Source organism: Phascolarctos cinereus, unplaced genomic scaffold (genome assembly GCF_003287225.1).
Source record: "Phascolarctos cinereus isolate Bilbo 61053 unplaced genomic scaffold, phaCin_HiC Scaffold_1;HRSCAF=81, whole genome shotgun sequence".
In the NCBI taxonomy this organism is placed as follows: Eukaryota; Metazoa; Chordata; class Mammalia; order Diprotodontia; family Phascolarctidae; genus Phascolarctos; species Phascolarctos cinereus.
In genome coordinates this window covers 205,411,784-205,425,307 of record NW_027555514.1, presented here as the reverse complement: position 1 = coordinate 205,425,307, position 13,524 = coordinate 205,411,784, and the positions used below count along the sequence as shown (strand labels likewise).

The window sequence follows — 13,524 nt, the reverse complement described above, 5'->3', positions numbered from 1 at the left end:
AAGGTGATATGTGGTACAGAGTGCTAGGCTGATCATAGACTTATCCTCTCTAAGCTAAATATTCACATTCAACAAGAGGGGTGGCCCCAAGGCAAGATGACTACAAGATTTAATATCAACAGATTATAGCACTTCTCCAAGCAGGAACAGTTCATTGCTAACTGGGAGGGAAAGCTGCGCAACATTTGGTTGGCAACAGTGGAGCAGAAAAGGAATGGGCAGCTTTAAGAGATTTGATGTACAGCACTGCATTTACTCATCTGGCCCAGAACACTCACAAACAAGACTGATTTGATGAAAATGATAGGGAAATTCAGAAGCTGCTAAATGAAAAACAAGAACACCACACAGGGTTTACCAGCAAGATAGCTCACCCATCTCTAAGAAGGCAGTGTTTTAACTCCATCAAAAGTAAAGTGCAAGCAAAGCTTAGAGAGATGAGGGATTCTTGGCTCAGTAAGAAGGCAGATGAAATTCAGTTTTATGCTGATAGTAACAATCCAAAACACTTTTGTGATGCCCTGAAGGCTATTTATGGCCAAAGACCTATGGGGCATCTCAACTACTCAGTGCTGATGGAACCACATTGATTAGTGAAAAGGACATGATCCTGGAGAGATGGGCTGAACACTCCCCTAGTGTTCACAACAGACTGTCATCAATCAATGCTGAAATCATATACTTCATATACTTCAGGTTGAAATCAATCCCTCTCTAGCTGAATTTCCAACTGAAGAAGTTTTGAAGGCCAGTAGGCTCCTCTCATATGGCAAAGCACCTGGTGCTGATTCTATTCCAGCTGAGACTTACAAGGCAGGGCGTCCACTGCTCATACAAGAGCTGATTGAAATTTTCCGAGTTATGTGGCAAGACGAAGTTATTCCCCAGGAATTCAAGGATGCCTCCCTTCAATAATGTGGTTCTTCAAGCAAATTTTGTCTCTTCTTCATTTGTGGGTCTTCCTAGGACTTCAAGAAAATTATTTTATAGCATGGTAATTTACATTTGTGAGCAACTAGATGACACAGTATATAGAGAACTGGGCCTGGAGTACAGGAACCTTTGCCAAGAAAACTCCAAATGGGGTCCAGAAAAGTCTGCACATTGAAACGACTTGACAATTTACATTTATTAGTATCTGCTTCACTGCAGCATCCTAAAGACCATGGATAGTTTCCATCTGACTTGCCGCTGAAATTCTGTTATTCTCCTTCCATCAGAATACAAGCTCTTTGAGAACAGATATTATCTGACTTTTCTATTTGTGACCCCAGCATTTAGGACAGTGGTTTTGCTTCCAGTCGTGAGTTATTAACTGTATCCCATTGAACAAAACTCAGTTTCTTTCCTTCTCTGTAAAATGGACACAATAATAATAATGGCATGGCACCCTCCCAAGGTAGTTTTATGATATGAGACAACAGTTGTAAATTGTTTCAACAAACCTTAATGTGCTATAAAATACCAGCTATTATTAGTAAACACTTCATTTATTCATTCATTCATTTTGAGCCCCCAAACCGGAACTGGTGGCTTTAGGACTACTAATTTCAGATACCCTCTGAGCACAGCGCCTAGCACAATAAAGGACGTCTAATAAATGTTTACTGAGTGAGTGAATAAGTAACCGAAATCCTGGGGTGCAGGCCCTTCCGAAAGGAGCCAAACCTAGTTTGCCCGCGCCTGCTCAGAAAAGCTTGGGTTCCCTCCTCCTCCCCCCGACACCCCAGGTCTGGGGACAAAAAGCCGGGGCCCAAGCCCTTACAAAACAAAAACAGATACAGAACGCAGAGGCGCCCGATGCTCGCGGCAATTAGGGCGCGGCTCTCTAGGAGAGACCCCAAGGAGCGAGAGGCGAAGCGGTTGGGGTCCTGGGCGGCGACTGGCGGCTGGCGGTGGATCGGAGTTCCGGTGGGGGGGGGGGCTGGTAGGCCTGGCCCGGACAGAAAGGCTCGGGCAGATGGGACTAGGAGGGGAGACGCTGCAACGGGGCCGGGGGGGGGGCACTCACAGGTCCAGGAGGTGACTGACCCGCCGGGAATGAGGCATGGCGGCCTAAGGACTAGCTCTGAGTCTCCGATCCAATTCCCTCAAATCCCAAGTTAGCTGGGCCACAGCCCTGACACTCCGCCCCTCCCATCGCGGGACCATGGCTGACGTCAGCGACATTCTTTCTAGAGGGCGGAAGCAGCTGGGGGAAAGGGGTGGGGCCATGAAAAGTACCTAGACTCTTGACAGCCCTATCCTCCTGAAGCCTCATGGTAATTGTAGTCCAAGCTTTGGCTTTGAAGGCTACCTGAGGGAAAGAACATGGGATTTGTTGACAGGATACTTGGTTTTGAATCTCGGCCTTAAAAATTACTAATTTTTTTTATTATTATAAATTTATTTATTTTTAGTTTTCAACATTCACTTCCACAAGTTTTTGAGTTCCAAATTTTCACCCCATCTCACCCCTCCCCCCACCCCAAGATGGCATGCATTCTGAATACACCTTCCCCTAGTCTGTCCTCTCCTATCTCTTCCCCCCTCCTTCTCTTATCCCCTTCCCCTTCTATTTTCCTGTAGGGCAGGAAAGACTTCTGTACCCCATTTCCTGTATTTCTTATTTCCCAGTTGCATGTGAAAACACTTTTTTTAAACATATGTTTTTAAAACTTTAGATTTCAAATTTTCTCTCTTCCTCCTCCTCGCCCACCCTCATTGAAAAGGCAAGCAACTCAGTATAGGTTGTACACGTGCAGTTACGCAAAACACTTCCATAGTAGACTTGTTGTGAAAAACTAACTCTATTTCCCTTAATCCTATCCTGCCCTCCCATTTATTCTATTCTTTCTTTTCACCCTGTCCCTCCTCAGAAGTATTTACTTCTGATTACCCCCTTTCCCAATCTGCCCTCCTCTCTATCATCCCCCTGCTCTCTTGTCCCCTTCCCCCCCTACTTTCCTGTAGGGTAAGACAGATTTCCATACCCAATTGCATGTGTATGTTATTCCCTCCTTAAGCCAAATCCTATGAGAATAAGATTCACTCATTCCCTCTCACCTTCCCCCATTTCCCCTCCACTGTAAGAATCTTCTTTTCTGTTTTTTTTGTGAGATAATTTACCCCATTCTACTTCTCCCTTTCTTCTTCTCCAAGCATAATCCTCCCTCATCCCTTAATATTATTCTCCAGATATGACCCCTTCATCTTCAACTCACTTTGTGCCCTCTATCTATCTATCTATCTATCTATCTATCTATCTATCTATCTATCTATTTATCATCTATCTATCTATCTATCTATCTATCTATTTTATCTATCTATACATGCATATAATTTTTTTCCTCCAACTACCCTAATACTGACAAAGGTCTCATGAGTTATAAATATCATCTTTCCATGCAGGAATGTAAACAGTTCAATCTTAATGAGTCTCTTATGATTTCTCTTTCCTGTTTACCTCTTCATGTTCCACTTGAGTCCTGTATTTGAAAGTCAAATTTTCTATTCAGCTCTGGTCTTTCATCAGGAATGCTTGAAAGTCCTCTATTTCACTGAATGACCATTTTTTCCCCTGAAGGATTATACTCAGTTTTGCTGGGTAGGTAATTCTTGGTTGTAATCCTACTGGAATTTGGCTACAATATTCCTAGGAGTTTTCCTTTGGGAATCTCTTTCAGGAAGAGATCTGTGGATTCTTTCCATTTCTATTTTGCCCTCTGGTTCTAATATATCAGGGCAGTTTTCCTTGACAATTTCTTGAAAGATGATGTCTAGGCTCTTTTTTGATCATGGCTTTCAGATAGTCCAATAATTTTTAAATTCTCTCTTCTGGATCTATTTTCCAGGTCAGTTGTTTTTCCAATGAGATATTTCACATTGTTTTCTAATTTTTCATTCTTTTGGATTTGTTCTACTGTGTCGTGATTTCTCATTAAGTCACTAGCTTCCAATTGCTCTATTCTAATTTTTAAGGAAGTATTTTCTTCAGTAGTCTTTTGGACTTCCTTTTCCCTTTGGCCAATTCTGCTTTTTAGGGCATTCTTCTCCTCATTGGATTTTTGGACCTCTTTTGCCATTTGGGTTAGGCTACTTTTTAAGGCGTTATTTTCTTCAGTTATTTTTGTGGGTCTCTTTTAGCAAGCTGTTGACTTGTTTTTCATGATTTTCTTGCATCACTCTCATTTCTCTTCCCAGTTTTTCCTCTACTTCTCTTACTTGCTTCTCAAAATCCCTTTTGAGCTCTTCCAAGGCCTGGGACTGATTCATATTTTTCTTGGAGGCTTTGGATGTAGAAGCTTTGACTTTTTTGCCTTCTTCTGGTTGTATGTTTTGATCTTCTTTGTCACCAAAATAAGATAATATAATCTGACTCTTTTTGCACTGCTTGCTCATGATCCCAGCCAATTACTTGAGTTTTAAACTCTTTGTTAAGGTAAGAGTCTGCTTCCAATGTGGAAACCGTATAGCTGTTTTCAGAGATACTTGTACAGATCTTAAAATTTTCAGTTCTTCCAAGGTGGAATGATAAGGGGCAAGGTGTTCATTCCTTTCCTGGCCTGTGACCCCGAGTATTCCTTTCTATTCTGTAACTGTGAGGAGGGATTCCTCTCTACAGCCACTACAAGCTCCTCCACACCAGCACTCCTCCTCACCCCAGCCCCGCCTCCCAGAACTGTGACCCAGATCCAAACACAGGCAAAGGAAGAGATTCTTGCCTCAGCACTGGCAAACAGATCCCTGCAATCCCTCTCTGATCAACCACTGGATTCCCCCTCAGTCTGCGGGCCAGAAGCTTGGGAAGCAGCTGCCGCCTCCCCCCCCAGCCATGCTCTTGGGGAATGGAGCTGAGACCCCACCTTCCTCTCTCAGCACCGACAGAAAAAGACTTTTCCCACTGACCTTCTAAGTTGTCTTTGGCATTTGTGGATTGAGGAGTCTGGAAACCATCACAGCTGCCTTTGATTCAGTCCTCTGAGGTCTGCTCCAAGTTTGCTGCAGCTGTGTGCCCACACCGCGCTGTGCTGCGCTCCCAACCCGGCACAATACACCTTTCTGATCATTCATCCAGGTTGTCTTGGGCTGGAAATTTGTTTCACTCTGTCTTTTTATGGGTTCTGCTGCTTCAGAAGTTGTTTAGAGCCATTTTTTATGAGTATTTGGAGTAGTTTAGGGGAGAGTTCAAGCAAGTCACTGCTTTCACTCCACATCTTGGCTCTGCCCCCAATTACTAATTCTTTTGACAAATCACTTAGCCTCTTCTATCCTCAGTTTCTTCTGTAAAATTCTGTAAGATTTTGGATTAGATGAGCTCTATAGACCTTTCTTCTCCATTCATATTCTTTGGGTTTTTAAAAAATTAATTCTTTCTTTTCTTTCAAATTTATTTTTGGCTAGGCAATGGGGTTAAGTGACTTACCCAAGGTCACACAGCTAGTAAGTGTTATGTGTCTGAGGCCGGATTTGAACTCAGGTCCTCCTGAATCCAGGGCCAGTGCTCTATCCACTGTGCCACCTAACTGCCCCCTTTAACATTAATTCTTAAACATCCACAAACTAAACATCCACCTTCTTTGTCTCCCTACCCGTTTTCTCCTCTCCTCAAACTGAGAAATCAAGAAAAACAAAACTCCTGTTGCAAACATGGATAGTCAAGTAAAACAAATTTCTACATGGGCTGGGTTCCCCTCCAACTATGTTTCAGTCTGCACTTACTCATTCAGCTCTCTCTATCAGCAAAGTGGTATGGAGGCATATGTTTCATCCTGAGTCCTCTGAAATCATGGTTGATCATTACACCCAGAGTTTTGAAGTCTTTCAGAGTTATTAACCTGATAATATTTTTATCATTGTTTAAATTGTTCTCTTGGTTCTGTTTACTGTACTCTACATTAGTTCATGTAAGTCTTTCCAGGTTTCTCTGAAACCTTTTGCTTTATAATTTCCTACAGTTGTTATACAAACCCCAGACTCAATTCAGAATTCAGCCCAAGACTGGGCTCAGTGAATTCCCAGAACAAGAGTTAGCTGGGTCATAAAGAAATCACAGTAGTGGAGTGAGAGAAGACATACTTTTATTAGCAATTCTCCCGAGAACTGGGTGTGTTCCCTCATTGGAAACACATACCTATACAGAATCAGGGCAAGCTGTTATATAGGATTACTTGGCTTTAACCCCCAACTTGTCCCAACATTTCTGTACAACCTATTTAATGTCTGTGTTTGCAATGCAATATCTATTGCTTCTATAGAGTCTGTGAAAACCAATTTCCCCCTTGATGGGGTGTGGCCCAAACTGAGATCTTAGCCCCTTGCCCCAAAGGGAATCTGACTCCCATTTATCTACAGTCCCCAGCCCTTCATCTCCCTTTGAAAGCCTTAGCCTTACCTTTTAATCTTATTCAGATGCACCTTTGCCCCTCGCCCTAAAAGAATCTGCCTTCCTTTTGTCTATGGGCCCCAGAAAGGCCTTACTCTCTCTCAAAAGGTTCCTTATCAACTCCCCTTATCTCCCTTTGAAAGTCCTAGCCCCACCCTTTGATCTTGTGCAGATGCCTTTCAAACTTCTGCCTTCCTGTTCCCTCCGTTAGCTATTCCCATTGTCTATTCAATCTCTCAGACCTTCCAATCAGAATTCTCACCTAGACTCTTTTCCCAACCCCCTTCTTTGGCCACCCAAAGTTACTTTCAGTGTATAAAAATTCCACCCTAGCCCTATTCAGATGCTTAGAATCTCAAGCCCAAAAGACTGAGACTTTCTCATGCCTGTCCTTGCGGGTCTCACCTGGCCTATGTATCACTAATAAACTTTTCCTCTGGCTGAAAGAAGATTTGAGTTGAATTCATTCAGGCAGGGCCTGGTACTGTGATCTTGGGGTTGCAGCACCCCAAAGTTCTAGACCTCTTCACCCCCCGTATTTGTGTAAACCAGTAAACCAATAAACCAGTCTCCCCATTCTCTTTACATATTTGTGTAAACCAGTAAACCAATAAAACAACAAACTAATAAATCAATTAATCAATAACCTAATCTCCCCCTGTCCTGTTTTCTTATCAATTCTGTGGGAACCAAACTGTTAGTATTTCTCACACAATGTTGAGGTTTACAGTTGGGAGAACTGGTTCAGGTGTGAAAGAATTCACTTAGACCTTCTCTATAACCATGGGGAGCTTTATTGATGAAAAGCTCTGGAAAGAAGACTAGCAACTTACAAAGGAACAGGGGTTTGTTTTGTCTTACAGGATAAGGGGAGGGGTTGTCATGACATAGGATGAGGGAAATGTATGACAGGATAGAGGACCCAGGATAAGGAAGATGTGAAATTTTATGACTCAGAATGAGAAAAACAAGGAATTTTTATGGTCCAGGATAGGGGGGAAGTTTTATAGTATCTCAAGATAAGAGAAAAAGACTCTAGGATGCCCTCAAGTTCAGGAAGAACCTCACAAGGTGCTGGAAAAACAACCCTTGATTTAAATGTGTTTCTTTTAAAAGCTTTTAGCTTTTAGGACACTGTTTGCTTTTATACCAACAGCACAGTAGTATTCTATTACATTCATATATTATAAATTGTTCAACCATTCCCTAACCCCGAACCCCTCCCCAGCACTGCCACCTCAGTTTCCAATTCATTTCCACCACAAAAAGAGTTGCTGTAATATTTTTGGTTTTGGGTTCTCTTCCTCTTCTTTGATCTATTTGTATTATACATCTAATATTGATATTGCTGGATCAAAGGTATGAACCTTTAGGATATCATTACAATTACATACTTTAGGGCATCATTTCAATTTGCTTTACAGAATTGCTAGACCAATTCATAGTTCTGTTGCGGTCTAAGAGGTTGTGACCCTCCAAAGACTAGAGTATAGGATGGGGTTGTCTGGAATGAATTCACAGACCCAAGCATTCTTTAAGTCAAGTTTGCAAAAAGTTTATTGTTACGCTTTTCAGTGGGCAAGGATTCTTAAGGAACTTGCAAACCTAGAGGGGTACAGTTAAAGTTTATATAGGATAAAATATAATAAAACATATGCCAAATATGCTAACTAGGTGATTCAGGGTGGGATTAAAGTGGTTAAGGAGTGGTCAGTTCTTAAAGGAACATGCACTTCTTGTACCTACTGTGCAGGCATTTTACCCAGAGTTCACCAGGAAAAGCCCACAAGGGGGACCACATGGAGTGTGGTTTTAGGCCTGCTAAGTCACTAAGTTAACTAGAGTTCAGGGGTAACTGAGAGTTGTCCAGTCTGCCACCAGTCAATGTCTTGTTTGACAAGATAGATGTAGCGAGTATACATATGTCTTAAGTCTAGAATATAGATAATGAGTACAGGATATAGAAAATGAGGTAGGGTGGTAGTACAGATAGTCTAGTGGGTAAGAATATCTTTATGGCCCAGTGCAAAGCCAGTTTAAATTAATAATTCCTTCACGTGCTGTTTGTAACTGCACCAGGGAAAGAGATAAGGGTCTTGCTGGGGCCACTCATGAATAATTGATAGGCACAATGTCCTTGGGCTGGGGAGAAACTGCCAGACAATGTTTCTGAGGCTAGGGAGAAATTGGGGTCCTAGTACAAGCACCCAAACACAAGCACCCAAGCACCCCATCAGTTCCATCCATAGTGTATTAATGTACCTGTTTTGCCAGTATTTGTATTTCCTTTTTTTATTTTCAACTTTGCTTATCTGATGGATGTAAGGTATAACCTCAGGGTTGTTTTAATATGCATTTCTCCAGTTATTAGTGATTTTGGAGCATATTTTCATATGATTATTGATGGTTTAGATTTCTTCCTCTAAAAATATATTTTTTTCTTATCAGTAATGTGTGGGACAGCTATCCTTATTTTCCAAATTAAACTCGGAGGCTTCTCAAGGTAGAAAGCAGAAAAGAATTTTTATTGCTATCTCGCAAGAAACGGCGATCCACACCGAAAAACCTCTCAGTGTCAGAGCTTGCCAAACATAGATACAGCAAATTTTTATAGGTCCCTACCACAGTTCCCCTTCCCAACCCCCTTCCCCTTATCCCATTGGCTGGGCTTTCAGGGGGTACAATCTATTCACAGAGACACAAGTTTGCCCAGAGAAAAGGCGGGAAGCTTTTCAAGGGCAAGCAGTTCAGGTTGGGGGCAGGACTATTCTTTCTGCTAAGTACTTAAAAACAGGGTCTGAGTGGGGAGGGTTTTGAAAGCAACAATCAAGACCCCTTGAGGAGGCTTCACTTCCGAGAGATCATCTGTCACAGTAACATGGATTTGCTCTGACCCCACTAGAAGTGCTAGACATTTTCCCTCTCCTCTTTCCTAAAGTTATCCAGCAGGCTGAGAAGGTTGGGGGAGCTTCTTTTCCCTTAGACTAGAATGGCTCCTATTATGTCTTTGTTTTAGGAGCTGGGTGACTAGCATCTCAATTCTATTCTGCCACTTAATACCATATTAGCTTTTACAAAGTCACATTTACTTCAAATATATAGTGAGAACAAATAACAAACATTTCCCAACATTACTGGCAGGCTTATCCCCACTCCCCCCTCCTCCCTATATGCTTTATCCCTAGAGACAAATGGAGGAAACAGAGTGTTTCTGCTTAGGTAGTTTTAAATATACAGCCAGTTTTGGGCTACACAGCTGTTAGAAAAAGGCTACTGTCGAACATATGGTAGGCCAATGCCAAACGTTTACCTCCAATCTCCCACATCAAGTCTCAAGTATGATGTTACTTTGGGTAGTTTGTGAATGCACAAAACTGAGATGGTCTAATTAGCTGAATGGCTGAGCAACAGAATATAGTCTAATTTCTAGGTATTTTTGAAGTCTCAGTATCTGACTCTGAAATGCTAGAGAACAGTCAGGTTCAAAGTTTTTAAAATGCAGAAATTTCCTTTACATAGGTATTATCAAACATGTTTCTGCTAGCTTATAGAGAATAAACAGCATATATGTGATCTAATCTAAAGCCCACCCCCAGAACGTTAGGGGTGCTCTTGATGAGGTCTAGAGGTTAGGGATCCTGGAATCCCAAAATCAAAACACACGAGTCCTGTCCAAAAGAATTCGACCCAAGCCTTCTTTCAGCCAACAACAAGGTTTATTGAATATTTGCCATATTAGCTAGACACTTAAGGAATCTGAGCATCTGTGGACTATTGGCTAGATTGTGAAAATCTGCACAGTGGCTAGATTACAAGAATCTGAGTAGTGACTAGATTTTAGGAATCCCAGTATCATAATGGAGACAAGACTGTGGGAGGGATCTAAGAGTGGCCAAGTAGTTTGGGGTGACTGGAGGAGGGGTCTAAGGAGATCTGGATGGGAGTGGCCAGTAAATTGGGGTGAACAGAACTCCTTGGGGCCTGGACAATGGAGCCTAGCTAGGATTAAGTGTGAGAAATGGGGGGGGACCATAGGGAGGGCTAGGCTAGGTTAAGGGTAGCAGAATTGGGAGATTGGGTGTAGCCACAATGAAAGGCCAGTTGATGGGATTATAGCCTCAGGCAAATGCCAGAGATTTGGCTGTGTGGGAAAGTTCAGGGTTTTTCCTTTTGGGGGTCTAGATCCCATCCTCATCACTGAAGAAATTTTGCAGGATCCAGTCCCCATCTGCCCTCTCTCAACTAAAAGAGGTGTCCATGGTAATATAGGGCCACCCTATTGCTGCCTTAATGGGTACAGAGGCTACTCTGTCAGTTCTGGATCCTTGCAAATTCCTCTCCCGTCCCTTTCCTCAAAGTAATGATAACCTTTTGGTGGTGGGGTTTCTAATAAATCTCTCTGAGCCCCAATAAGGCCAAAAACCTGAATTAATCTTTTCTCTCTGAGTGAACTAAAAATGCCCCTTCCTTCGTCAGCAACTATGGGACCAGCTGGAGCAGACCAGCATTCTTTCTGCTTGTGATCACTAAATGATGTGATTTAGGGGTTCAGGGGTCCTGGGACCACAAAATCACAACCAACATGTGGGTCCTGCCGAAAGAATTTGACCCAAGCCTTCTTTCAGCCAAAGACAAGGTTTATTAGAACATCCATCATATTGGGCAGACTCTTAAGGACTCTGAACATTAGTAAACTATTGGCTAGGTTATAAGAATCCCAGCAGTGGCTAGATAATAAAAATCTAAGCAGTGGCTGGATTATAAGAATCCCAGCATCTTAATGGAGACAAGATGGACCTTATATATGGAAAGCCTATGGGAGAGATCTAGGAGTGGCCAAGTAGTTTGGAGTGACTGGAGGAGGGGTCTAAGGAGATCTGGATGGTAGTGGCCAGCAAACTAGGGTGAACAAAACTCCTGGGACCTGGACAAAGGAGACTAGCTAGGATTTAAGTGTGGGAAATGGCCAGGGGCCATAGGGAGGTAAGAGGATGGAAGGGAGATTGGGTGTAGCCACAATGAAAGGTAAGTTAATGAGATTATAGCCTCAGGCAAACCCAGAGATTTGGCCAAGTGGGAAAGTCCAGGGTTTTTTCTTTCTGGGGCTCAGATCCCAACCCCATCATTAGGACAGGATACCTGGGACCAGACACTCTCTTGAATAGTGAGATTTTTGTTATCTTGGTATCCTATGGACATATGTTATGTAGGGGAAACGCAGATATCCTGTATCTATAATTTCAACTGACACTTTGACATACTCCTATTTTATTGTGTTTACAACCTATTCAATTAAGAAACTTCCTTTCCAATGCTATATGTTAAATAACATATGGAGGCTATATATATATATTCTTTCTTTCTGTTTTTTTTTGAGTAACACAGACATCCTGAGTCAGGGTTTCAACGTCCTCCTAAAATTGCTTGATTCAGTCAGAGTTAAAGCTCTAGCTCCATATACATGTCAATAATTTAAGGGATAAACAATATGAATTTACTTATTGCCTAGTTTGTGCCTCTTTAACCAACTTTCAGGTCGACACCCCTCATATCTCAGATCAGATTAAGAAAAGAGAATGCTGGAGAATTTTAGGGAAACTTGAATCACCCTTCTCCACCTGGGGGGAGGCAGCAGCCACAGTAGGCCTCACTGACAGTGGCCCCAGTGACCCTGTGTTCCTGGGCATCCTGCAGGCCCGCCCCTCTAGGCAAGCCTGGGGGGTTATCACCCAGATGTAGCCCATCCTGCCCACCCTGCTTCAGCAGCTGCAAGTGGCCCCAGGCCCAGCAGCACCCTGCAGTTGTGGGAAGGAGAAAGGGTCAGGCCCCATGGCCAGCATTCCCTGGGCCCTACTGATGTGGGGGCAAAGAGTGCCCTAGCATTAAAAATAATATTAAGGGTTACTTTCCCAGGCCTCTGAGGGGGTTTGAGGTTCATTCTGTAGCCCATGCTGCACCTTGAGATCCTGGAACTTGAATGTTGCCCGCAACCAGATAGTACACTGGAACAGAAAGGCGCAAAATAAACATGAGACATGGGCCAAGTGGAGCAGTAGAGACTGACTTAGTTTATTCATCTATGGGTACAGGATATATAGAGAAAATCCATCCTAACTTCAAAGAGTCCTCCCTGTGAGACACTGCCTAAACATCAGCTAAGGATGTGACAACATACATTTCCTCCTTATCAGAGTTCCTAGATAGGGTTGTAAATTCCAAGGCTTTTTTCTAGCTCCTGTATAGAGGAGTGAATATGTAGATCTAAGGTTCAAAGAGTGAGAATGAATGTCTCAGGAGCCTCCTAGCAGGGGGAGATTGCTTCTTAATGATTGAGCCCTTTGGGTTTAAGCCTGGGCAAAAGTCAAACTCTGTCCTGGATCTTAAACCCATATGGGACTCTTAAGGCCAACCCTCTACACTTGAAAACTTCCCAAGTCCTTTTCCCCTTATCTTGAAATGCCATATAACTTGCACCAAAAGACTTTCCTTCGCCTCCTTTAACCAGTGTTCCTTATCCTGTCATTTATCTTCCTCATCCTGTGTACAACCATCTTCCTCACCTTGTTTGTTCTCATCCTTATCTCCAACTCCGGTATGAAACTCTAAAAATATATCATTATTCTACAGGCTGTCTATATAAGCCTGAGTCTTTTCCTATATCAGTGCCCTTTGTTTAGTTCCTTGCTAACCTCAGGCCCATGAAGCTTTGACGAAATAAAGCTCCCAATGGCTACAGAGAAGATTTAAATGAATTCTTTCACACCTGAACTAGCTCTCCCAACTCTAAACCTCAACACTACCACAAGGAATTACCACCAATGGGAAGGTCCTGGCACCAGCCACTCCAGCCCCTAGGCAGGGCCCAATCTGGCACTCCCTTTCTCCCAGCACAAAGCCCAGCTGCTGCCTGGAAGAGTCTGGGAGCCTCCGGCAGCTCCTAGCCAGGCAGTATGAGGTGTGGGAGCCAGCCAGACTCTGCCCTTGGTAAACCCACCCTTCTCTGTTTCAGTTGCAGAAATGTATCAACTATGTAATTTATGACAAGTTATTTTATCTCTGTTTTCTGATTTGTAAAAGGAAAAATAATAATGGTTGTTGTGAGATCAAGATGATAAAATCATTGTAAAGTGCTTAACACAGTGACTGGCATATGCTAAGTG

The 13,524-nt window shown here is 42.8% G+C and overlaps 1 protein-coding gene across 5 annotated transcripts in view; it reads right to left on the bottom strand.

Annotated features, from left to right (window-relative positions):
- AMN1 (antagonist of mitotic exit network 1 homolog) overlaps positions 1-2,167 on the bottom strand; it is a 90,783-nt gene extending 88,616 nt beyond the window's left edge. For 4 of the 5 annotated variants that reach the window (XR_013487433.1, XM_020975789.1, XM_020975791.1 and 1 more), the window contains exon 1: positions 2,012-2,167. Coding sequence is in view for 4 of the 5 variants with exons in the window: in XM_020975789.1 (XP_020831448.1) it covers positions 2,012-2,049 (38 nt within the window). In the remaining variant the exon portion in view is untranslated. Of the gene's footprint in view, positions 1-810; positions 969-2,011 lie in introns of all 5 variants that reach the window. The other variant, XM_020975790.2, reaches the window with a different exon arrangement.
- Between the last annotated feature and the right edge of the window lie 11,357 nt (positions 2,168-13,524).